Source organism: Rhinopithecus roxellana, chromosome 4 (genome assembly GCF_007565055.1).
Source record: "Rhinopithecus roxellana isolate Shanxi Qingling chromosome 4, ASM756505v1, whole genome shotgun sequence".
NCBI classification, from domain to species: Eukaryota; Metazoa; Chordata; class Mammalia; order Primates; family Cercopithecidae; genus Rhinopithecus; species Rhinopithecus roxellana.
Window position 1 is genome coordinate 25,900,298 of NC_044552.1, and position 26,960 is coordinate 25,927,257.

The window sequence follows — 26,960 nt, forward strand, 5'->3', positions numbered from 1 at the left end:
ACTCCAAGTACTTCTTAATTAGATTTACTACCTATGATGTTTCTTTTTTTAATCTTATTTTTCACAATCACAAGAGTAACTATTTTTAAAATGATACAATCTTACTCATTTCACTCTGTGTCTCAAACATTGTGGAATGCTTTCAGCTGCCTGAAGAGGAAAATATAAATTCCTGGCTTGTTTTTCAAATCCCTTTATATTCTCCTTTTCAAACTGCCGTAACAGCAAAATTGCCTACTGCACCTGGAGCATGGCATGACAGCCTTTAACCCTTTGCCTTTCTTTTACTTGTTGTAATTCACTCAGCATATCAACATCTTATCCATCTGCTGTGACATATCATATACCACTACTCTCTTCCCCATGAAGTTATCACCTCTACTTTCTCATCCCACGATGGATTATGCTGTCCATCTAAACTATTTTTTGTAACTTAGATTTTACTTAAAAAATTGCCATGTATACATATATCACTATATATATTGTAAGCTACTTGATTGCAGGAGCTCTGACTTGTGTTTTTCTGTACACCCCTTATTGCTAGACCAGCGCCTTGCAAACATTAGGCCTGCCATGAGGAGTTACTAGTTGATTGGTTGGAGAGACTATCATAGACATACGTGTCAAAGGATATTACTATATATTTCTTTAATTAAAATGTTTTACTTCAGAAAGTATCCAGTCTTTCTTGACGGAATCATATACATATTAACTTATAAAACAAATATTTGGAAACTGAGGTTTGTGACTGAGAGATTAAAAAGGGTGACACTTCTGAAGAGCAGAATCTGTGATATGAAGATGAAAGGGATTTTATAATTATAATCTGTTTAGGCAATGGCTGGGATATGGTTTGTATCTGGAGGATGGGAATCATAATAATCACTTGTCTTATGGACCTTTAAAAAACATATCCTTACTCTTCCGCTTTTTTGTTGTACTTCTTTCCTTTACTTGCCTTCGCCCTTTTTGAGCCTTTTGATTTTTCACCACTGATTTCTGATTCTCGCTTTCCTTTAACTTTGCCCTTTCCTTTGTCACCTTTTGTGTTTTTATCACCTTTTTCTTTTTTACCTGGATCTTTCTCTGCATCTCTCTCCTTTTCTTTATCATTATTTCCTTTATCCTCAAAACTCTCCTTCTTTTCTTGGGCTTCCTGTCCTTTTAGTATACCTGACTCACTCTTCTTTAGTTGGGATTCCGGTGTTTCTGGTACGCTCACTTCAGTGTTCTTTACTTGGGATTCTGGTCCTTTCAGTACACCTGCCTCACTCTTCCTTTCTTGGACCTCCTGTTCCTTTGGCACATCTGCCTCACTGTTCTCTATTTGGCCTTCTTGTCCTTTTGGTACCTTCAACTCACTCTTCTCTACCTGGGCTTCCTGTCCTTTCAGTACAACTGACTCACTCTTCTTTACCTGGGCTTCTTGTCCTTTTGGGACACCCGACTCACTCTTCTTTACTTGGGATTCCTGTCTTCTTGGCACACCCATCTCATTCTTCTCTACCTGGGCTTTCTGTCCTTTCAGTACAACCAACTCACTCTTCTCTACCTGGGCTTCCTGTCCTTTCAGTACAACCAACCCACTCTTCGTTACCTGGGCTTCTTGTCCTTTTGGTACACTTGACTCACGCTTTACTTGGGATTCCTGTCTTCTTGGCACACCCATCTCACTCTTCTCTACCTGGGCTTTCTGTCCTTTCAGTACAACCAACTCACTCTTCTCTACCTGGGCTTCCTGTCCTTTCAGTACAACCAACCCACTCTTAGTTACTTGTCCTTTTGGTACACCTGACTCACTCTTCTTTACTTGGGACTCCTGTCCTCTTGGTACACCTGACACACTCTTCTTTATTTGGGCTCCCTGTCCTTTTGGTACCCTCATCTCACTGATTTTTAGTTGGGTTTCCTGTCTTTTTGGTATTCCAGCGTCACTGTCTATCTTGACCTCCATTCGTATCTTGTCTTTCTCTAAATCAGTGCCTTTTCCTTCTCTTTCTGGCTCCTTTATGTGTATTGATTTCAAGGATTCAACAGAATTTGTAAATATGATGTCATTCTTTAGTGCTTCCTTGTTTTCTTCTTGGCTATTCTGAGACCTTGCAGTGCCTCCAGTTTTTAGAATCTGGATTTTGGAACAAGATTTTTTTGCAAGTTCTTCATCCATGTAACCTGTTAATATAACTGAGCATACAACAAAAGGGCATGATTTAGATAGCAAGTATTTTCTCTTTATTTCTATTTTTTTCCCCTTGATACTGGTTCCTTTTTTGTCTTAAAACTAACAAACTGAAATTTTTCTGAATCTCAAGTTATCAAAATGATGGCTCTCTATACATAAAATAATAAAACTATCGATACAATTCTGGATTCTTTTCTTTTCTTTTTTTTTTTTTTTTTTTTTGAGACGGAGTCTTGCTCCGTTGCCCAGGCGGGAGTGCAGTGGCGCATCTCCGCTCACTGCAAGCTCCTCCTCCCGGGTTCACACCATTCTCCTGCCTCAGCCTCCCGAGTAGCTGGGACTACAGGTGCCCGCCACCACGCCTGGCTAATTTTTTTTTTTTCTATTTTTAGTAGAGACGGGGTTTCACCATATTTGCCAGGATGGTCTCGATCTCCTGACCTCGTGATCTGCCCACCTCAGCCTCCCAAAGTGCTGGGATTACAGGCGTGAGCCACTGCGCCCAGCCAAATTCTATACTATTTTCAATAATTTGGAAGACTAATAAGAGAAAAGGAAATGTATTGTAAATGAACTGACATTTGTTCAGTGGATTATGGCTAATGAATAATGCTTAGTGGCTAACAGAGGATGTATTCTGAAAAGAAATAGAATTTATTTTAAGGAAAAATTGTGGGAGGAAGCAATAATTATATTTCTCAAGATAGAAAAAGGAAACTCAAATATGCTTTCTATATTGAATAAAAGCATATCTTATTATGCAGTACTAGCTGATAGTTACTAAGTGCTTATTACACACCAAGTACTCACTGTTCTAAGCACTTTATGTATTAAATCATTTGATACTCACAACAACCAGGTAGGGTATTATTAACCTCATTTTACAGATGAAGAAACTGAGGCACAGAATACTTAAAGGAATATGAATAAGGTTATGTAATCAGTAGGTGTTGGGGCTGGGATTTGAACTTGAGTGGTCAGACTCCAGAGTTCAGTTTTGATCATTACCATAGACTGCTTCTTGCAATACTCTGCAAAAATTTCAGGTCCTTTGATCGTGTTCGGGTAAATTAGCTCTGTTATGTCTCAATTCCTGTGTGATTTAACAAACTTGAATTTATTAGCTTCTGCTAGGTATTTTTTATTTGCTTTTTTTTTTTTTTTTCAGTAATATGGTTCCTTAAATTAGGTAAAAGAAATATCTGAGCCACCAAGGAGTTGTGTGAGTTCTTGCCATGGAGCAGAGGCATGTCTTGCTTTGAGGAAATCTAATATTTAATATTTAGTATGGTAGAAATAATACTTATTATAAAAGCTGAATCAGAAGATTTGGGCTGGGAGTGGTGGCCCACACCTGTAATCCCAGTACCTTGGAAGGCCGAAGTGGGCGGATCACTTGAGGTCAGGAGTTGGAGACCGGCCAGGCCAACATGGTGAAACCCCATCTCTACTAAAAATACAAAAATTAGCCAGGCATGGTGAGAGGCACACCTGTAACCCCAGCTACTCAGGAGGCTGAGGCAGGAGAATCACTTGAACCCGGAAGGCGCAGATTGCAGTGAGCTGGGATCGCACCACTGCACTCCAGTCTGGGTGACAGAGTGAGACTCAGTCTCAAAAAAAAAAAAAAAAAAAAAAAGAAAAGAAGAAGACCTAGGTTTACTATTCCTGCTATCTGGGTTTAATGGGTTTATTAAGGTAAATCAAAGACTCACTATTTTTATATTTAGTTTGATCTGCTCACTTTGTAAGTTTTTAAATATTATAGACAAATGTTAAAGGAACATAGCCTTTGGAGACAGACTGGTTCAAATCCTGCCTCCCACACCTGCCTAGCTGGGTGACCTTTGGCAAACTTTAGTTTCTGTCTGTAAAATGGGGGCAATAGTAGTAGCTACCTCAAAGAGGTGTTATGAGATTAAATAATGTTATCTAAATAAAAGCACTTGGTACAGTGCATGGGACATAATAAGCAGTCAGTAAATATTGGCCATTACTACTTCCCAATGAGACAGTACAGGAAAAAACTCTCTAATTCAGTCAAGACAAGGCATTCTTAGTTTCCAACAAATAATTTACAGGAGTGGTTGATTGTATTACAAGAAAATTTCCTTTTTTGTTTTGAGACGGAGTTTCACTCTTATTGCCCACACTGGAGCGCAATGGCACGATCTTGGCTCACCACAACCTCCGCCTCCCGAGTTCAAGCGATTCTCCTGCCTCAGCCTCCCCAGTAGCTGGGATTACAGGCATGCGCCACCACACCCGGCTAATTTTGTATTTTTAGTAGAGATGGGGTTTCTCCATGTTGGTCAGGCTGGTCTTGAACTCCTGACCTCAGGTGATCCACCTGCCTTGGCCTCCCAAAGTGCTGGGATTACAGGCGTGAGCCACCACCCCTGGCCAATTACAGGAAAATTTTCTTGCTTAAAACTGAATTATGGGACTTTTTCGTTTTTTACATTTAGGGTTTGACGTTTAAAAAATTGGCATACACATAACTTCAGAATTTTATCGATTATAAAAATGAGGCACACCTGTATTAGGTAAGAAACTAATTATAAATCAAAAGGGTTGTTGTAGTTCCGTGTTTTCTTTTATTATTTTCAGCTGTTGACATCTAACTAAAAATAACATTAGGAAAATTGCTGTAATGTTTTCTGAACCTTTTTGTATATTTCCCCCTTTACAGTCCTTCATTAAAATATGGTACTCTGACATTTTATTCTAGACAATCAGTTTTCAATTTCCTAATGAAAATCAGTGGTAATATATTTCAAGCATTGCTAAATTGAGAAAAATAGTTCAGAATATTTTGATCTTCGACAGTGCTACCAGTGGACACTGTTTTGTTTTGTTTAGGGGTATGGTGGTGTGGAATGGTAAGATCATGCTTTTCCATTGAAGCTTCTAACCTTACGAATTTCATGGAATGTAATCCTCACATAAGCTGATTTTTCTTAAGTTTTGAATATTTTTAGTTTTACTCTCTCTTGGGGGTAGTTATTTGCTATTGTGTGTAATACTTCATGACTCATTTTAACCTAAATTTACCTTCTAAATTATATAGCTTTTGTAAACCAAAATTAAGTATTATAGGATTTCCTGAAGCACCCAGTGTTTATTCTAGCTGCACCTTTCCTAATTTCACAGAATTAAAAAAAAAATTGTTCTTTCTCCCACCACACTGAAAAATATCTCTAGTTACTTCAAATAGAATCTTCATACCCTTATTTTAATATATTTGCTGTCATCTTTTAAATCTTGTATTTAATTAACATAGATTAGATTTACAGGATTTATTTTTGAGGAATCCAGCTATCCCATAAAGTGAGGTTCACTTTTATTTCAAGTTTGCATTTCACAAGTAAGCCACAAATCATTATTCCACCACATTCTAAGTTCTTTTCTTCCTTCTCCCAGATTTCAACATAGTTCATACATGTTTTCCTTCTCTTGGACCTCATAATCATCCTACATTTACAGAGTAAATCTTCATAATATAAAGACTTGCAAGCCCTGGCTGCAAGTACATTTATTGCAGGCAGTAGCCCACACTACAAAATTTTAATACAATCAAAAGATTTAATCAAGACTTTGGGGATCATCATAATACATTCAAGGTGATTAAAAAGTAATTATTACAATTTTTAAATTGGATTAATTTTTGTTAAAGCTAAAAGATATCATGAAATAGCTATCACATTAACAATTTTATCTAAATGATACTTAATGTAGAAAATAGAGTGTGGGCTTTATTAGGAAACTAATCTTAGGTTCTTAATCCAGTGGTTGGCAGGGAGAGCACAATTGGATCTAGACCGTAAAATATCTCTTCAGTATCAGAGGGATGAATCATTATAGTTCTCAGGCTATGAATTACATTTTAAAATATCATATACTTATTAGTTGAATGAGGAGGTGAGAAATAAGAGACTCAGTTTGCTGGGATGATGATGTTTGTTGGTTTAATCTGTCTTAAAACTTTCTTTGAACACTGAATTAAACCTTAACCTCTTTTTTCTAAAAATATGAATTAGGGCCAGATGCAGTGGCTCACACTTGTAATCCCAGCACTTTGAGAGGCTGAAATGGGAGGATCACTTGAGGCCAGGAGTTCGAGGCCAGCCTGGGCAACATAGTGAGACCCCATCTCTATTTTTTAAAAGAAATAGAAAAAAAAAATCAATTGGGAAGAATGTGTTTGAAAGATTATGTCAATAAGAATATATCTTTTACAAATTTTTTTTTTAAAAAGATTAAATGGATTTTTCTCTGGCAACTGAAAAAATTAATATTCATTAAAAATTTATTACCTCTGGGAAGAGACTTGGCCTGTGATCCCTTCTCAGAGCCCTTGTATTAGTCAGGGTTCTTCTGAGTCAAGTTGACATATAACATCAATTGTCAGAGCCCACCTTTTCCTTTTTTTTTTTTTTTTTCTTTTTTTTGGTAAGAGAAACTCACAAGATCACAGTCCTATCACTTTTTCTATGTGAGGAGAGCATTTGAGGGATGTTGACACATTATGATTATTCTGAATGCCTACTGTTTCTTGTACCATGAGTCAAAAGAAATTAATTTCCCTGGCTGGGCATGGTGGCTTGCGCCTGTAATCCCAGCACTTTGGGAGGCCGAGGCGGGCGGATCACCTGAGGTCAGGAGTTCGAGACCAGCCTGACCAACATGGTGAAACCCTGTCTCTATTAAAAATACAAAATTAGCCAGGCATAGTGGCACACGCCTTTAACCCCAACTGCTTGGGAGACTGAGGCAGTGGAATCACTTGAACCCATGAGGCGGAGGTTGCAGTGAGCCAAGATCACGCCATTGCACTCCAGCCTGGGTGACAAGAATGAAATTTGTTAAAAAAAAAAAAAAAAAAAAGAAAGAAAGAAATTAATTGCCCCTTTCAACTTCATCGCTCTACCTTCCTCTCCCTCCAAACCCACTCTCTTTCTAGTGTGAACTGAGAAAGAAGAATGAGGCTTAAACATGATTAAATATAAGGACATATTTTGTGTTCGTGTCAGTGTTTGGAATGTTTGAAATGCTTGAAACGTGTCTCACTAGGTTTAAGTCTTATTTGCTTCTTTTGATCATATATTTACAGAATTAAAAGTTATTATTCTGCTTTGTTTTGTATGGTTTCCTTGCTTGAAGAGCTGAGCCATATATATTAAGTAATCCCAATAGAGAGAAATCTGAATCCAGAAAACAGTTAAAAAAGTCAAACATTGATTTAAATGTGGTCTTCTATTTTTAAAAGGATCCTTTTGTGTACATTTAATTATCCAACTTTTCTGTAGATGTATATTTGTATTTACAAACATTCCGTCAAGTTTCATGACTAATCACAAAAAATGCATTTATGATTCAGTGTAGGAGGCAATGTGTTAGTATGGGAAGGGTGTGTATTTTGGAGATAGGACATCCTGAGTTTAAATCCTGACACCAATGTTTACCAAGTCTTTAACCTTGGGTAAATATCTGAGTTAGTTTCCTAATCTGTAAAATGGGGAATAATAATAGCTACCAGGCAAGGATATGGTAAGAATAAGAGATGCTACTTTTGTAAGTGCCTAGCACAGTGTACAATACATTGTCAATACTCAATACCTACTGTCTTTCAAAGGTAAAGTTATTTAAAAGGCAACAGAAAGTAGACGGGATTTTGTTTTTAACTAGTTTTTTTTCCCCCATTAATATGATTCAGAGGGACTTCACCTATAACTAAAAAAGAGTTCTAAATTCCCAGCAAAGAACTAATGGAATTCAGAAACCAATCTTCCTTTCATTATGTTTTGCTGAGAATTAGGGAGGAGATTCTTTTTCAGAGCCTAGAAGATGGCCAGAGATTGTGGCACCCTTTCATATGAACTTCATCTCTTCTACAGCAATCTCTGAAAAAGTAGTTCTTTAAAAACTTGGGGCCTGGCACAGTTGCTCACACCTGTAATCCCAGCACTTTGGGAGGCCGAGGCAGGAGGATCACTTGAGCCCAGGAGTTCAAGATCAACCTGGGCAACATAGAGAGATCCTGTCTCAAACAGAAAGGGGGGGAGAAAAACCTTGGAAGTTTCTGGAAGATAGGAACATTCAAATTAGCCTTAGAAGCACAGATCTCTATTTTGGGAGTAGAAACAGACAGGTCACAAAAGAATTATAATAAGCAATGTAAAATATCAGAGTTGAGAAGAGATATGGAACTTACCCACGGGAGTCAGTGCTAAAAACAAAACACAGAAGAAAGATCAGTGGGGATTTTCTAACTCAAGAAGAACCCACCTTCCAATAGTATCCTTCCTAGGTGAATTTAGAAACAGGACTTGAAGGGAGCATAAAACTCTCTGTTTCATCCTCAGGAGTGTTGCTGGCCAATGCTCCACATCCCACTCCACATAGAGGATTGTCTTTAGGATGACATTTAGTTAATATAGGGATTTGAAATCTTGGGTAGGTAATATCAATTCTACTGAAATTTAAACTATTGCATTTCCTTCCTTTCTTTGTTCTTTCATAAGTCTTTCACATGTCTTCTGCAAAACAGTTTTTTGCTCACTGTTTTGGTCAGTTTGAAAAATGTGTATTGTTGGTCAATTACCAAAATCACCTCTCATCCTGAACACATACTCTTTTTGTCAATCTTAGAGGATTTTATTTTTTATTAAAAATTATTTGTTGCCAGATTATAGCACAGAGGAACTAGGCTCTGTTGTGATAGATTAGCTGGGAATATATGCTACCAAAATCTTTGGTAGTAAATAACTAGAATCAAACACAGGGCCATTATACTTTGTTACAAAAGGAAAATAGATAAGAAGAATTAAACTGAAATATGAGGAAATCACTCATTGAAGAAATTTTGACTGCTGTAAGGTAGAAGAATTTGTAATACAAGAACATTTGGGAAAAAGAATGTAAAGGTCCTAGGCACAGAAATAGGTAAGGCAAGGAAATGATCCAAACTTACTGATTTTCCCAGAACTGTCCACTGAAAGAGACAAAGGCAAACACATCAGTAGGTACTGGGCTTTCCTGTCTTCCCAGTCCCTAAGCTTCTGCATTGAGTGGGATCATCTGCGTCATTAACAACTAAATTTCATTTATTTAAATGTGAAGAAACTTCATTTCCCCTCCCCCTTCTCTTTGCCCAGTGTAGTTGACAAAGACCTTGTGATAAGCTACTTTAAATCACCTTTACTTATCATTGACCATTAGCAATTTTGTCTAGAATGTCAAGATTACAATTTATAAAATATAGGACATATAATGGTCTTGCTTAGAAGTTGTATGCTAACATTATTTTTTGACATTGTTTGATACGAGTTTTTTTTTTTTAATATTTTTTTTGAGACAGGGTCTCAGTCTTCCAGGCTGCAGTGCAGTGGCACGAACATGGCTCACTGCAGCTTCCACTTCCGGGGCTCAAGCGATCCTCCAGTTTCAGCCTCCTGAGTAGCTGGGACTAGAGGTGCATGCTACCACACCCAGCTAATTTTTTAATATTTTTTTTGTAGAGACAGAGTTTCACCATGTTGCCCAGGCTGGTCTGGAACCCCGCACTCAAGTGATCCACCTCCTTGGCTTCCCGAAGTACTGGGATTATAGGTGTAAGCCACCATGCCTGGCCTGGTGTGAAATATTTAAGGTAAAGTTGTTACCAAGTACTGAAATATAGGTATATCTTTTTTGTTGATGTTACTTGATAAAGCACAAAATAGGCTGGCACAGTGGCTCATGCCTGCAATCCCAGCACTTTGGAAGGCTGTGAGGCAAGCGGACGGCTTGAGCCTAGGAGTTCAAGACCAGCCTGGGCAACATAGTGAGACCCCCATCTCTGCAAAAAAATAGAAAATAATTAGCTGGGTGTGGTGGCATGTGCCTGTAGTCCCAGCTGCTCAGAAAGCTGAGGTGGGAGGATTGCTTTGGAAGTCAAGGCTGCAGTGGGCCATGATCACACCAGGACACTCTAGCCTGGGTGAGTGAAGCTCTGTCTTTAAAAAAAAAAAGCACAAAATTATAAGAAAGCATGAAATTGTAAGAAGCATAATACCAGGATTGTTTACCAGAGATAAATATGTGGAGTTAGGGTATTTAAACCATAGAGTGGGAGTTGGTGAAATACAGCCCATGGAATAAATCTAGTATGTTGGCTATTTTTGCATGTCCTGTGAGGTAAGAATGGATTTTACATATTTAAATAGTTGAAATAATAATAACAATAGTAATAATAATATTTTGTGGCACATGTATGACATTCAAATTTCAATGTCTAAAAGAGTATTTTATTGGGACATATCCATGCTCATTCTTTTATATATTGTCTATGACTGTTTTTGTGCTACAACAGCAGAGTTGAGTAGTTGTGACAGAGACTTTATGGCTTATAAAATTTAAAATATTTGGCTGGGCATGGTGGCTTATGCCTGTAATCCCAGCACTTTAGGAGGCTAAGGCAGGAGGATTGTTTGAGGCCAGGACTTTGAGACCAGCCTAGGCAACACAGCAAGACTCAGTTTCTACAAAAAAAAAAAAAAAAAAAGTTAGCCAAGCATGGTGGCACACATCTGTAGTCCCAGCTACTCAGGAGGCTGAGGCAGGAGAATTGCTTGAATCCAGGAGAGGAGGTTGTAGTGAGCTATGATCACACCACTGCACTCCAGGGTAGGTGACAGAGCAAGACCCTGTCTCAAAACAAAACAAAACCAAAAACAACAAACAAACCAAAAAACCACAAAAACTCAACAAACAAAACAAACACAAAACATTAAAAATATTTATAGAAAAGATTTGCTCACCCTAGCCCTACAAGAAACTAATGCATTAAAAATACATTAGAAACTTACTAGTGTGAACTTGAGGTATTCTTGAAAATCAAAACAAGAAAATAGGTTAATGGTAGCATTTTTGAACAGAAATACAGTTCTTTCCCACTCCCAATTCCCTAGTTCTTTTTTCTAGAGTACCATAACGACTTCTAGCAGAATACAATGAAATATGATGAGACAGCAGATCCCTTAGTGTGTTATAAGAACCTGACACTTTTTACCACCTTTATGACTCTCACTGTGGTCCAACTTATTGTTGTCTCTCTAATTGAGCTCTCTGCTTTCACCCTTGCCTCCCAGTCAATTTCTAGTAGAGCAGTTAGCGGGACCCTTTTAAAGTGTCAGCAAGACTCCGGCTTAAGATCCACCAATGGCTCCCCATCTTGATTTAACAGAAGTCAAAATCACAACACTGACTTTCAAAGGTAGCCCTGGAAGATCTGTCCCTCTAAATCTCTCTTATAGCTTCTTTTATGTCACTTTTCATTCTGTTCCAGCTATATGGTACTTGCTTTCTTGCTTTTCCTCAAATAGTCTGGAAAATGTTCCTACCCTAGGGTGGTTTACTTGTTGTCTTCTCTGATTGAAATAGTCCCCCCTCAAATATTGCCTAGCTAATTCTCTCACCTATTTCATGTTCCATCTAGTAGTTCTAGCAATTGCTGAGAATGAGGCATTAAACTTTCCAACTGTAGTTGTGGGGTTTTCTGTTTCTCTTCAGTTCTAGTAGGTATTTTTTTTTTCCAGTGTGTTTTGAAGCACTGTTGTTTGGTACGTACATATGTAGGATTTCTATGTCTTCTTGATACATTGATATTTTTATCATGATATAATGTCCCTCTTTCATCCCTGGTAAATTTCTTTGCATTCAGGTCCACTTTACCTGATATTAATGTAGCCATTTCTGCCTTTTTTTTTGAAAAAATTAATGTTTCATGGCATATATTTTTCATTTTTTTAAACTTTTATTGTTAAATTTGAAGTGACTTTCTTGTAGATAGGATATAGTTAGGTCACTTTTTAATGTACTTTGGTAATCTTTTAAAAAAATTGGTGTATTTAGACCTACACAAAATAAATTCATGTGATTTGCCTGATTGTTATGACAGGCAAGTCCCAATTCTTTCAAGGAGGGGAAGTCAGAAAAGGCTTAATCTCTGCAGCAGTAGTGGTCCAAGTTTAGATGTAATAAACTTTATGGAGGAAAAGATGAAGATCAATCTTTCCTTTTTATCTTGAATTCTATTTTAGTGTTTTCTTTGTTTGCATTTTGCAGTCTGTCCCTTCTTCGATTCCCATTTGCTACATCTTCTCATTTTTATTATTTCTACCTTTTATCTTTTGGAGTTTTGTTTTGTGACCCTGTGACTTCAGATTGTGATATAAATTTCTTAGTGTATTTTTTCCGTGGTCTTCCCAGCATATTTTGCCAGCATTATTTCTTCTTGCTTCTTTTTTGCAACTTAACTCTCTAACCAGAAGAACAACTTGTTTTTGGTCCTTTCTATGTGGTTTCTTGTTTCTGTGGGCCTTTTATTTATTTAAAAGACAGAAAGACAGAAAGAAAGGAAGAAGAAAGAACAAGTGAACGAACAAAAGACAGAAAGAAAGACCCAAACTAAACCAAAATAGAAACCAAAAACAAAAACCTGTCAGTACAAATAAAGGAATCGAGATGCTACCAAAGACCAGAGGAAACTGAGAAAGACAGTAGGAGCTTACTGGTTGCTATTGGACCATTTGCTAAAAATAAAATAAATTACTTAAAAAAAAATTATGTACTGAGTTCCTATTGAAAATCCACTTGTAACACCAGAAAATAGACCTTTGGGAAACATTAAATCTTCTAGGAATATGCTCTCTCTTATTAAGTCAATGTTAACTCCACTTTAATAACTTAAATATCCAGGCCATTTTGAATGGCCCATATGATGGCTTATATGAGTGAAGGCCACTTTTTCCTAATGAAATAAAATATTTTTTTAAACATTCTTAATCTAGGTCACATTCTTTCAGGAGACTGGTTAATAGTTAAAGGTTACTAATTTACGTTATCTCTTCATTGTCTTTTTTTTTTCTCTTCCTTTCAAATTTCTACCATTATACCAGCTCTCACTGTATTTTTTTTTACAGTACAGAAAGTTTATTTGTAATTATGTTTTAAAATGTTTGTAATGATAATTTTTCTATATTTTTTCTTTCTGATAATCTCAAATTTAATCAGAATTTTAAAGCTGGCTTGGGAAATAACATATGTTAGAAGAAACCCTTCAGATATTTTAGGATACTGAAGAGCAGTAGAATTAAGAGAAAAGGAATTTATATGTTAGGCTTGTATCTTGCTATGACTGAATGTTTATGTCCCCCTCAAATCTGTATGTTGAAGCCCTAATCTCTAATGTGATGGCATTTGAAGTGGCGCCTTTGGGAGGTAATTAGGTTATGAAGGTAGTGTCCTCATGATTGGGAGTAGTGCCCTTATAAGAAGAGACACGAGAGAGGTTGTTTCTGACATGTGAGGACACAAGGCAACTGTCTGTAGGCCACGAAAACCTCCCTCACCAGGAACAAAATCAGCTAGCACTTTGATCTTAGAATTCCCAGCCTCTAGACAGTGAGAAATAAATGTTTGTTGTTTATCAGTTTATTGTATTCTGTTATAGCAGCCCGAACGGACTAAGACACACCCTTTGCTAAAATACCAACAAAAAATAATGTGATTTTCTTTGGACATGGAGACAAAGGTTCTTACTAGCACATTTCCCAGAGGTATTAGAATAGGGCAGAGCAAGGATGTTATAATGACAAACAAGAAATCCTAAGAGCTTACATTTTCCGATCCTCTTCTATAGTCCTACATCTTTCATGGTGAATATCTTTAGAGTGCGAAAAATGTAGTTGAGTTTAGCACCTTTTCTTTTTCTTTTCAGTTTTTATGAGAATTTAAAACTCTTCAAGAGTTAGTAATACTTATTTTAAGTTTTGCTTCTTTTACTTTTTTTCCTATTTCAGTCTGTAGTCTCAAAATATCTGTTCTATTCTTCACGGTTCATTATATTCTTCTCCTAGATTTCCATTACTAAGTTTACTTATTCCTTGCCTTACTGTGGCAGGGCAGGTCTCACTAACACAGGCCTCCGTAACAACAGTTTCAGCACTGACTGAGGGGTTAAGTTAAATATTAAAAGCTGATAGAGCCAGGTTGGAATGTAACAAGGCCACCAAGAATTTGCCTAGGCCTTTCCTGGGCCTTGAAGCATGACAAGATTACGAAGGAATTCTTAACAGGAGCCGTTTAGGATTATAACCAGTTCATTGGGGGGTCTGAAGAAAATCCCCAGGCCTCCACAGACAAGTTTATTGGGGTCTGAAGGAACTCCATAAACCTCCATGATTTAGCAGGGGACAAGATAAGGGTAATCACCCCAGCACCTGGACCCATTTAGATTAAGTAAATTTACTGAAGCTCCAGAGGAAGGTCTTCAGGACTCACTTCTTAGTCATAGATTAGAAGAAGTTAATCACTTATGTCTTTAGACGAATGCACACTTACACGTAGACATAGAGCTTAGAAGGTATATCGGCTCTGGAAAACTTTGTAATTTTGAGTTGGTCTGGCAAAAATTTCTAGGCCTTCTCTCTGTACCCAGTTACATAAATAAAAACTGTCTTCTTTCCTAGTTCATCTGCATCTCGTTATTGGACCATGAAGAAAAGCAGCCCGATTCTCCTACCTCAGCCTCCCAAGTAGCTGGGATTACAGGTGTGTGCCATCCAGCTAATTTTTGTATTTTTAGTAGCAATGGGATTTTGCCATGTTGGCCAGGCTGGTCTCAAATTCCTGACCTCAGGTGATCTGCCTGCCTCGGCCTCCCAAAGTGCTGGGATTACAGGCATGAGCTACGGTGCCTGGCCAGGTCATATTTTTTTTAAAGATCTGTATTGTCAATAAAAACTGGAGGCAAATTGGAACTGAGAAACATTTTTTTTCTTTTTTAAGTTGCAGTGCTTGCAAGCAAGTCCTGTCTTCAGAAGAACTGGCTCGCTTAATCAGAGACATAGCAGGAGTTTAAGGGGCATAATCTATAAAGTTATTTAGTTTGCTGATTATTCTCATTGGTGGAAAAATAATTCTCCATCACGATTATATATTGGCAAGGGTCACAACACATTTTTATGACAGTGAAACAGCAAAATAACTAACATGAACTCTTTTTTTGTTTAAGGGACCTTTACCCATTCCTGCATGTACGCTGGGACAATTTTAGAGCCCTGAGATAAAATGCAGAAACAGCAATCATGTAATTTTTGAAACTAACTGTGCGACTAAGGGGGAATTATGTAAACACTAATTACATTTTGTTAAAGATTTATGGGAGCATTGTGACCTGACTAAGGACAAAGACATTTCCAACCTCCTCTGACTCTTGCTGGCACCCAGATCTCTGTGTTCCTCAGTCATCTCTTGATTCTAACTCCTGCGCATAGTTTCCCCATATCCCGCCTCCCATAGAAACCCTCCAGCCAGGCTGAAAGACATTAGATGGATGGTACTTTAGAATGCTGGTTCTCCATCTTCTCCGTTTGCTGACTTTCCAATTCAATCTGCTTTTCATCCCAACAACCCTTGTCTCTCATGTCTGGCTTTTTAGCCGCAAGCAGTCAAACCTGGGTTTGGTTACTTAGATTTATATGTATCAATATTGTAAAAATCAGCACTAAAATTGTTTCCATTAGGAAGCCAGCAATGTAAAGCATATGAACTTAAGCCTTTATTTTAGGTTCCAGTGCTAAATGGAACTATTATTCAATTTAAGAACATATAAGGCTTGTTGTCTGTCCCTCCCTCCCTCCCTCCCTCCTTCTCTCTCTGCCTTCCTTCTGGTTTTCTTTCCTTCTTTTTTCACCTGCTGCCATTCTCAGTTTATCTCATGATACAAGGTTTTTCTGACTGCCATGAGTAGTGTCAAATGCTCAGGCAACATGGATGATTTGGCTAGGCTAACCAAGTGTTCATTTTGTAGTATTTGCATTTTTTTAGTGCATTTTCTTATGATTTTGAGGAAATTTTGCTGTCTCCCTACATTTCTATTTTGTTCCTTGTATTGTTATTGCTTTTCCTTTTCTTTAGTTAATTTTGTTTCAAAAAATCAAAATTGTTTTGTTGATTATTTTAAAATACTTTTAATTTCATTAGTTTTTGCCTAATAAAAGTAGGACATTTTTGTTATTGTTTCCTACTTTTGAGATTTTTCCTTTTTTAAATCATCTTGAGCTCATGTTTAGTTTAGTTCATCTATCTTTATTAATGAATACTTTCTATTAAAACCATTTACTCTAATAATTTCTCTCTAAATGATATTTTGGCTATATCCTAAGTGCTTTAAGTAATGATTTTATACTCACTTATTTCTATATATTTGGTAATTTCTCTCACAATTTTGTTTGTAACCTGTGGATTACTTGGATGTATGCTTTTTTTTTTTTTTTTTTTTTTTTGAGACGGAGTCTTTCTCTGTCACCCGGGCTGGAGCGCAGTGGCCGGATCTCAGCTCACTGCAAGCTCCGCCTCCCGGGTTCACGCCATTCTCCTGCCTCAGCCTCCGGAGTAGCTGGGACTACAGGCGCCCGCCACCTTGCCCGGCTAGTTTTTTGTATTTTTAGTAGAGACGGGGTTTCACCGGGTTAGCCAGGATGGTCTCGATCTCCTGACCTCGTGATGCGCCCGTCTCGGCCTCCCAAAGTGCTGGGATTACAGGCTTGAGCCACCGCGCCCGGCCAGCTTTTTTGTTTCTAAATACGTATATGTTAATATTTTTTGTTATTTATGTCTCTTTTGTTGCCTTGCGCTCAGAAAATGTGATTTCTGTTATGTTGAAGTGTACTTTGAAATTAGTTGAGGCTTGCTCTAGTTGAAGGAATTGGTGGTCAAGTTAATAACTTTTCCATCTATGCTTGCTTGGTGGAATGTTCAGTGTACATTACTAGATAAAGCTTTCTAAAATATGTCAAAGCCTCTCTAGCCTTACTAATTTTTGTCTGTTTTATTTATTTATTTTATGAGAGAAATATTATTGAAATATCTTTATTTAGTTACAGATATCTTTGTTATTTTGTCAGTTTTTGTTTTATGTATTTAAAAAGCTATGCTATAAGCTCACCGCTTTCACTTATATTTTATCTGATATTTGCACAATTATATCAAGTTTTGTTTTGTTGTTAATTGCCTTTTTTTTTGAGACAGAATTTCACTCTTGTCACTCAGGCTGGAGTGCAATGGTGCAATCTCGGCTCACCGCAACCTCTGCCTCCTAGGTTCAAGTGACTCTCCGGCTTCAGCCTCCCAAGTAGCTGGGATGACAGACATGTACCACCACGCCTGGCTAATTTTGTATTTTTAGTAGAGAGGGGTTTCACCATGTTGGCCAGGCTGGTCTTGAACTTCTGACCTCAAGTGATCTACCTGCATTGGTCTCCCAAAGTGCTGGAATTACAGGTGTGAGCCACTGCACCCAGCCAATTGCCTGGTATGTTTTAAAATTTCTTCATTAAATTTTTCTGTGTGTCACTTTGTTTTAGGTATATTTCTTAATAGAGTTTCGCTATTTTTCTTATTTTTTGTTTACAGGAAAATAAAAAAATTAAAAAAGTTTAACTCTTTTAATTACATCTGAGAGTTTCTAGCTTTTAATCTGTGAGTTTAATCTACTATTGCATAATATTGTGTTAAGCGACATATTTAGACTTTTTTGACCCTCATTTTAAAAAAATTTGCTTTTTATTTGCTTTCTCTTTTTCTTTTTTCTTGCTTTCTTGTGGATTAGTGTTTTCTTATTTTTATTTTCCCTATGGGTTCAGAAGGTATATGTCACATTTCTATTATATTAATAGTTGTCTTTTATTTTTGCCCTAAATATTCAAATGTATATATTTAATAAGATGAAAAGTTAATCAGTACATCTGACCTTTTGTCAAATAATCTTAGTTCATAATCACTAGCCTTGTCTCTAAGGGTTTTTTTCCTAATGCTTTAGGTCTACTCATTTTAAAGCACACTAATATATTTCTCCTTCACGCTCTCCTTCCCCTTCTTTTCTTCCTGCATTTTTTTTTTTTTTTTTTTTCAGACAGGGTCTTGCTCCTAGAATGGAGTGCAGTGGCACGATCACGGCTCACTGCTGCTTTGACCTCCCAGGCTCGAGCAATCTTCCCACCTCAGCCTACTGAGTAGCTGGGACTACAGGCATGCACCACCACACTCAGCTGATGTTTGTATTTTTTGTAGAGACAGGATTTTGCCATGGTGCCCAGCTTGGTCTCCAACTCCTGTGCTCAAGCAATCCCCTTGCCTTGGCCTCCCAAAGTGCAGGGCTTGTAGGCGTGAGCCACTGTGCTCAGCCTCTTTCTGCTTCTTTTCCTTCTCCTTCTCTTCCTTCTCTTTTTCTTCTTTATAGTCAACATTTTAGATTTACTATCATGTTTTGTTGATTTGTTTTCTTACATATGTTTCTTGGTTCTAACTTCTTTTTGAGTTTTTACTCAAAAGTAAACTCCCTGAAGTATGTCCCTTTGATAATTCTTTCATTGGGGACCTGTGTTTAATGAGTTTCTATGCTCTTGAATATATGAAAATGACTTCATTTCATTCTCACTCATAAATGATAATTTGGCTGATTGTTATCATATGGGTTTAAAGTAATTTTCCTTCAGTCTTCTGATGATATTGTTCTGTTGTATTATTTTAAAAAATTTTTTATTTTTAATTTTTATGAGTACATAGTAGGTGCAAATAGGTACATGAAATATTTTGGTATACTCATACAATGTGTAATAATTTGTAGTAATCACATCAGGGTTAATTGAATATCACCTTAAGCATTTATCATTTCTTTGTGTTACAAACATTGCAATTATATTCTTTTAGTTGTTTTAAAATGTACAATAAATTTCTTTTGACTATAGTCACCCTGTTGTGCTATCAAATATTAGATCTTATCCATTCTATCTAACTATTTTTGTACCTATTAACCATTCTCAATTTTCCTGTCTCCTGACTACCCTCCCCAGGCTCCGGTAACCATCATTCTACTCTCTATCTCCATGAGTTCAATGTTTTAATTTTTAGTTCTCACAGATGAGTATGGACATGTGAAGTTTGTCTTTCTGTGCCTGGCTTATTTCACTTAACATAATGACCTTCATTTCCATCCAGGTTGTTGCAAATGATAGGATCTCATTCTTGTTTGGATCTCATTCTTGTTCTGTTGTATTCTGGCACATATTATTACTAATGAGATGTCTAGTGTTAACATGATTTTTTGCAGGTGATCTGCTTCTCTGGTTGTCTTTATGATTTGCTTTTTAATGTCTGTTTGTCAGTTTACTACATTGAGTTTTGGTACATGTAAGTGTGTGTGTGTGTGTGTGTGTGTATATATCTGTCTGTGTGTTTTAAAGTTATCTAATTTCAGCTTTCAGTGGACCATTTTGATCTGAGGACTTATGTCTCTTTTCTTCTGGAATATTATTAATTATTATGTTTAAAAATATTACCTGACATTTATTCTTTTAATTCTCTCTTATCAAATTCCTATTATACTTGACCTTATTCTATTTACACCTCTTCTTTTTCATATTTTTAATATCTTCTGTGTACTATTTTGAACTGAGATTTTCAATATCTTCCATGTATTATTTTGAACTGAGATTTCTTTAGTTCTGTTTTCCAGTTTACTTTTTAAAACTGTGATTAATAATATTTAAATATTATTTACATATAGTTATATTAGTATTTATATATTATCTAACAATTGTTTCAATTTTAATAGCTTTTTTATTTTCAAGATTTCAGCTTGGTTCTTTTTTAAATCTGCCTGTTCTTTCTTCAAACTATCTCTCAAATACATATATATTTTATATATATATAATATATACATTTCTTTTTTTATCTTTTTAGAAAGGATCGTCTTTCTTTTATCCCCCATAGGTAAGCCGCAACCTATCAGAACTCCAGCCTTTTGTGGCCTTTTCATGCTATACTAGCTGCCATATGCCATATCAGCTGCCTTACCGTTTAAAATTTTACTATCTCCTTCACCTCCTCCATTTAGGCATTTCTTCCCTCCTGTGTTATCAAGGTTACTCATGACATTCATTTTGCAAAATTCCTTGTCAGTTCTTATTCCAAAAATTTATTGCTTAGCTGTTTTTGATACTGTTCATTCTTTCCATATTGAAGTACTATCTTCTCTTGAGTGCTGTGAGACTCACCCTCCTTTGCTGGTTCTCCTTCTATCTCCCTGCTCACAACTTCTCTATATGCTCAGTTAGATTTTTCTCTTATTCTAAACTTCTAAAACTGATTAATTCTTACCCCTTCATTTTCACATATACCTTTGGTTATCTAATTTAGTCCAATGGTCTTAAATGTTATCTATATGCTGATTACTGTCTGATTTATTTCCCACCCAATCTCTCCCTAAATCTTCAGACTCAAATATTTAATTGCCTTTTAATATGGAGTATATGCTTGGATGGGGAACAGAATGTTTAGTGGGATTTTTCTTGTTACCCCCAAATTGACAAGTAGGATCACAAAGCTGAGGAAAAAAAGGCTATAACTTCCCATTCCCCTCCTCAGCAAACTGGGGTGAGACAAGCCCTCAGGAGGGATTGCAGCATTGTCAACTCCATAATTCAAAGGGAAAGGATTCCCGAGGCTGTGCAGTGCAGAGGTGCTGCTTGCCGGCCTTGACAGAGGATGGCCAAATTAGCTCTCCTATTGCAAGTGTCACCCTTTTTCCAAGCCAACGTAAGCAAACAACTGTAAAGGGTAGGAGATTTAAGAGTCTTTGGAGTTGTGAGTAGTTAACACAGGAATGATGTTGTAGGGGAGGAAGGAATTGTGCTTTCTTTTTCTGAAGGCAAATGGGAAGCACTTTGAGATTTGCTTACAGCGATTGGGAATATCTGTGAGAAAGGATGTGTGGCAACCCATCTCCTGGTGGAATAGTAGATTTGTTGATTTGTTTTGTGCCTATCTGAATAGAAGGAAAATAAACTTGGAGACAGACAGTAGTGCAGAGTGTCCTTGTTCTGTGACAAGGATGCTTGAGCTTCCTGAGGGTTCCTTGGGTAGTACAAAATACATCCTGGCTTGAGGCTTTTTGCTAGTATGTCACTCAAGTGGGTGGCCTACTTGGTAAGGACATCTCTGTAGTATGGGCTATGAAGTATATTGCTGGAGAGGGAGCTGAGGGGCTCTGGAATAGGCAAGACTAGAGTCAGTACTCCCACATCAGGGACTATGCAGTGGAACCTCAGAGCTGGTTGAGTTCTTGTAGGTTCCTCCAAAGAACTCAAATATGTATTCTGCAAGACATTTGGGTGTCTGCTCTAGATGACATCAAAGGACAGTCAGTCTCAGGTTCTCAGAGGAAAGAACCTACAACTAACAGAGGAAGGAGATTGCATGCCCCAAATCCATCCTCTCAGCCTCAACAGTGGTAATTATAAGAACAGTGGGAATTATAGCAACAAGGAGAGAGGGCAGGAAGGGGAAGAACGTTGTATTTCTCCTCCCTATTGTGAGTCAGTGTGCCTGAGACTGGCCATTAGGAGAGGAAAGGGTTTTAAAGGGGGTGACTTGAGCATTTTAAATAATTTAATATAACTAGAAAATTATGGGTTCTAAGACATCACTAAGTGACAGGAAGGAGATATATAGCAGAGAACATGCTTGAAGCCTGCTAAAGTCAGATTATTTAATTAATGAGTCCTAAATGTCCCAGGCATCTGGAACCTAACATATGCAAAACTGAACTCACGATAGCATGCTATAAATCTGCTCTTCTTCCACGCTACCAAAATCAACAAATAGTCTCATTCGTCAAGTTACTTAGACCCCAAATCTAGGAGTAACCCTTGGTGTCTTTTTCCCTTAAAATCACATTCATTTGAAGAGCAGGCCCTGTTTCCTTTCCCCGCCAAATAAATAAAATCTGAAGACTTTCTTCCCACTTCCACTCTGATCACTCTTCTCCTTGCCATACTCACCTTTAGTTTCAGGCCTCTTAACTGGTCTTCCTGCTTGCTCTCTTGAGCCCTCACTCTCACCCCAGTTAATCCTCCACAATAACAGAGTGATCTTTTAAAATTATAAAGTAGACCCTATCATTACCCTGTTCCAGCCCTTCAGTTGCTTCTCATGATACCTAGAATGAAATCTGCAATTTTTATTACGGACTGCAGGGCCCAACATAATCTGGCTCTTGTCACTCTGGCCCTACCTCCTGCTCTGCCTCCTCCTTTCTAGCCTGGCTGGCTGTTTTGCATCCCCATAGCAGACCTGTGCGTGTTGTACTTGTTCCTTTTGCCTGAAGCACAGTCGCTCTTCTATAGCATCTTTCTTTGTTACTCTTCTTATTTTTCTATATGAATTTATCTGCCTGACATTTACTGTATGTTTACTTGCCATTATTTGCCTGTTTTATCTCAACATATAAACTCCTTAAGTGCAAGAACTTTGTCTTGCTCATGGCTATATTTCCAGTGCTTAGGATAATGCCTGGCCTAGAATAGGCCAATATATATTTGTTGAATACATATATTTATTAAATGCATTAATATCTTTGAAGACTTTTTCTTTTTTTTCTTTTAGTGTTTGACTTGTTCAATGCTGTTAGGTTTCTTATTTTAGTCTTCTTCAGGTTGCTCTAGTTCTATTTCTCTGGGTTGGAATTCTCCAATTTGTTGGGGGCTTGTGAGTTATCACTCACATGGTGCTGGATTTCCTCATAGATTTCATAACTTTTAGTAGTTACTTATTCCTTGAGGGCTAGCTTTCATGGATATTCTATGATATAAATACCCTGGATTGTGGATCTCTTCTTGCTGATTGTCATCCTGACTTCCTGGGTACACTGTCACTGAACCAGATCTCAGTTGTATTGACTTGGAATATTATGCACACTGCATGGGTAGCACACCTCCAGCAGGGCTCTGCACCCTGGACAGATCTAACTCTGGACCTGTGTGGGTGGCTCTGTTTTCATTCTTGGGGTATTTTGACTTCTCTTCATGGGGAGGTAGTGTATTTTCTGCTCCTGGCTTTACTCCGAGTGGTGTAATTCCAGTTTTCTACATGCTGTATCTTGAGGTTTTGTCCACTATCCTGGAGCAGGTGTTGAAACTCTCCCTTTGCTCCTAAGCTGCTACCTCTGTTTCTTCATCCCCTCACCATTCCTCCCAAGAGCTTAACTTTAGCTTTCCTTTCTTTATATGTGTTCCTATATTCAATTTCTGCTCCTTGGAAATCACTCTTACCCTCCTTCTTTATGCGTAGGTATGACTGTGTATTTTTCATTTAAAAATATTTCTAGCCAAGACTTAGCCAGCCTCAAATGAGGTTTATAACCCCTAGTTACTTTGGCATTCCTTTTTTCTTTCTCCCTACCCCTTAGGTCTTGGATTTTTACATTATTTCCCTGCCCATCCTCTTTTATGACTCCTCTGAAAAGGACACTATGCGTTTAATTTGGATTCTGGCTTGTAATTTCTAGCTGTGAGACCAATAATCCATTCTCCTGAACTTTGGTGGGCCTTGGTCTCTGTTCCCAATTATAGGGCCCATGTGCAAACACAGACATCTGGAATTTCCAGCTTCATTCCTGGGTCTCAGCCACTGAGTATGTATTTTCATCTGTGCAGTGAGAATACTTAGCTGATCAGCCTGTTTTCTCAGGCTTCAGAAAAGTATGTGGATGGGGATTTTGGAGAGACACTCACTAATAATTCTTTGCTGACAGTTCCAATTCTCTTCACTCAAATACCAATGTCTTTGTCCTAACATTATTGAAATTAGTAAAATGTTGTTATTATGAAAACTATATCCAGAGTGTGTTTAGAAGGAACTGGAGAGGATATATAAGCATGTCTGCAATCTGTTAGAATAACATAGATGTCTTTCATGTTTAAAAATTGGAAAATTTTACCTACTCTCTGGATTAAGTGAGATGCTTTGACAACTCTAGATGTGAATTCTTGCATGAAGAGGTTGGCTGGAGCAGGGCAGCAGCTACCTTCTTCAGACTATGCGTGTCCTCCTAGTTTTACACAGTTCCCAGGAGACTCACCTCATCTCGCTCATTTACTGACCTGCCTGGGCTCTTTTGGTATCTGTGTTTTTAACCTTGACAGGAACTTTGGGTTTTAATATTAATGCGATTTAATTTGAGGCTGAGGAATCTCAGCTGGTATTGAGGTTGCTTAAATCATTTGTAACTGAGATATGCGAACCAGATTTGCATTTTGGAAGACTAGGACATAATGTGAAAGACGGTTTCATGAATTCTATATTAAATATCATCGTCAGTGCTTGATCTGGTTTAAATATTGAGTCACTGTTGGTATGTGTTACCTTGAAGGTTGAGTTTAGAACTAAAATAATGGAGCTGGGTGTGGTGGCTCACACCTGTAAACCCAGCACTTTGGGATGCTGAGGTGGGCGGATCACTTGAGGTCAGGAGTTCGAGAACAGCCTGGCCAAATGAGGAAACCCTGTCTCTACTAAAAATACAATAATTAGCTGGGCATGGTGGCTTGCACCTGTATTGCCAGCCACTTGGGAGGCTTAGGCAGGAGAATCACTTGGACCCAGCAGGTGGAGGTTGCAGTGAGCCAAGATGGTGCCACTGCACTCCAACCGGGGTGACAGGTGAGACTCTGTCTCAAAACAAAACAAAACAACTAAAATAATGGGAAATATTACAGTTATGAATCAGAAAGGTTGTCTTGCAGTCCTAATCTGGAAGACTTTGGGTAATGTAGAAGCAAATGAATATGAGAAATATGAGTCTCAATTTTTTGGATATTTAGATGAGTCTCAATCTTTTAGATACTTAGAAGTAGAAACATCTAAGATAAATCTCCACATATGACCAGCTGAAAAATAAAGAACTTACTTGCAGTTCTCCGCGAGATTACTACAAAATAAGCAAAAAGAAATCCATTTAATTTTTCTTAAATGGAAAAACATAGTACTATCTAACACATTTTGTTGGAGTCTGTGAGGGGAGGACTTGTGTGGGCAAAGAAGGAAGCCTTCCAAACCACCCTATAGATTAGTTTTAGATTAATTTTACAATGCAAAACTAGATGTAAGATTAAGCAGTGATGATGTAACGAAGTCAAAGGTAGGGTTTCCTTAAAGGCCCTCTTCATTTACTGGCCCTGACAGCTTTGGGTCTAGTCTCAGGTAAAGACTGCTGTATCTTTCTGTTTCCTTTGAATAGCATTATAATGTTTGAGAGAACACTGAAAGCCTCTCTCCATTTAAACTTCATTATGGATTTCGTCTCCCAATAATTCTGCCTACCTGTTATTTCATAATATTGTTCAGTTTACTATTGATGAATCCTAGCTTAGTCCTTTTTTAATTAGTATTTAAGAAGATTCTCTGTAATATAGACCATGTAGGGTAATACGGAAGCAAGGGAAGAATGGGAACCGCAAATCACTTTGACAGAAGTGAAGTGAAGGGGACCAAAGAGAACCAAGTAGAAAAAGACACATAGTACTTACTTATAGGTGCTGCCAGCTGACCTAAAACAATGAGATATCAGTGAAGATTTGTTTGAAAGGAACAAGTTTCCTTCTAGGGAGAGAGATTTGTGTAGGGGAGAATCTTGGTAGTCAAACAGCTCTGGGTGACAATGGCTAATTCTCTGTTAACAGCTCCAATTCTTTATGACTATGCATTCTTGGGTAAGTATTTGGGTCAGTTTCTTATCTCTTACAAAGCGGTTAGTGGAGCGATTCTAAGGATTAAATTGGATAATGTAATTAAAGCACCTATATAATTCTATAGGAGGTACAAAGTAAATATGTGTTTGAAATCACCTAAATGTAAGCTTCCTTCTCAGGGAGAAACTAGATAAGCAGAGGGCAGAGGAAACTGGGAGCTCTGAGTCAGGTAGCTACACACAGAGGCAAATGAGCAGGGTAGGCCGGGCGTGGTGGCTCACGCCTGTAATCCTAGCACTTTGGGAGGCTGAGGCGGGAGGATCATAAAGTCAGGAGATCGAGACCATCCTGGAGAAAATACTCTACTAAAAATACAAAAAAATTAGCCAGGCGTGGTGCCAGGCCCCTGTAGTCCCAGCTACTCGGGAGGCTGAGGCAGGAGAATGGCATGAACCCCGGGGTAGAGCTTGCAGTGAGTGGAGATCATGCCACTGCACTCCAGCCTGGGCAACAGAGGAAGACTCCGTCTCAAAAAAAAAAAAAAAAAAGAAGTGAGCAGTGTAGGGACAGATCTCTAAGCCTCATAGAGAACAAGAACAACAACAGAAAACAGTAGAAAAAGAAATTGAACTTACGGCAGGGTGTTGGTGTTGAAGATGGACCAGCTGAAAAACAAAGAGGTATCTTAGGAACCATTTTTTCTTCCATGATATTTTCCTTTCTATGTAGAGAGTTTCTTCTTGGTAGGTCATTAAAACAATAGGGAAAACTTTCCCTTTGGTATTCATTTACTTTTAATATATGAATCAGCAGAATGTGAACTTTCAAAAAATCACTAATAACTTCATGGAATTTTGATGACGGAAACGTTAAAGTGTTAGAAAAGTATGCACCCCAACCACAGAAATCTTAACACTTACAGGGAAAGGAGAGATTTTAGGACCCCACAGTTGTGAAAATATAGACTTACTCATGGCAAGTGGCATGGATCCAGCTGGTGAATAAAAGAGAGAAAATTATCTTTTTCTTTACTTGCTTGTTCAAATTGTTTTTCAATTTGTGATTTCCCTCATAATGCTGCATTTTAAACTACTGAGAAACTTTCCCCACTGCTCTTTATTTTTTAATTAAATAGTAAAGTTTTGTTTTTTCCATATGATGTGAGTTGGCTCTGTGTCATCACCCAAATCTCACCTTGAATTGTA

At 37.7% G+C, this 26,960-nt stretch overlaps 1 protein-coding gene across 1 annotated transcript in view; it reads right to left on the bottom strand.

Moving 5' to 3' along the window:
* Positions 1-916: 916 nt before the first annotated feature.
* Positions 917-26,960, bottom strand: part of TSBP1 (testis expressed basic protein 1) — an 86,464-nt gene continuing 60,420 nt past the window's right edge. Inside the window, exons 18-22 of the mRNA XM_010378300.2 lie at positions 11,032-11,051; positions 9,156-9,176; positions 8,397-8,411; positions 1,775-2,184; positions 917-1,561 (exon numbers count right to left, since the gene is read on the bottom strand). Coding sequence (XP_010376602.2) covers positions 917-1,561; positions 1,775-2,184; positions 8,397-8,411; positions 9,156-9,176; positions 11,032-11,051 — 1,111 coding nt within the window. The remainder of the gene's footprint in view (positions 1,562-1,774; positions 2,185-8,396; positions 8,412-9,155; positions 9,177-11,031; positions 11,052-26,960) is intronic.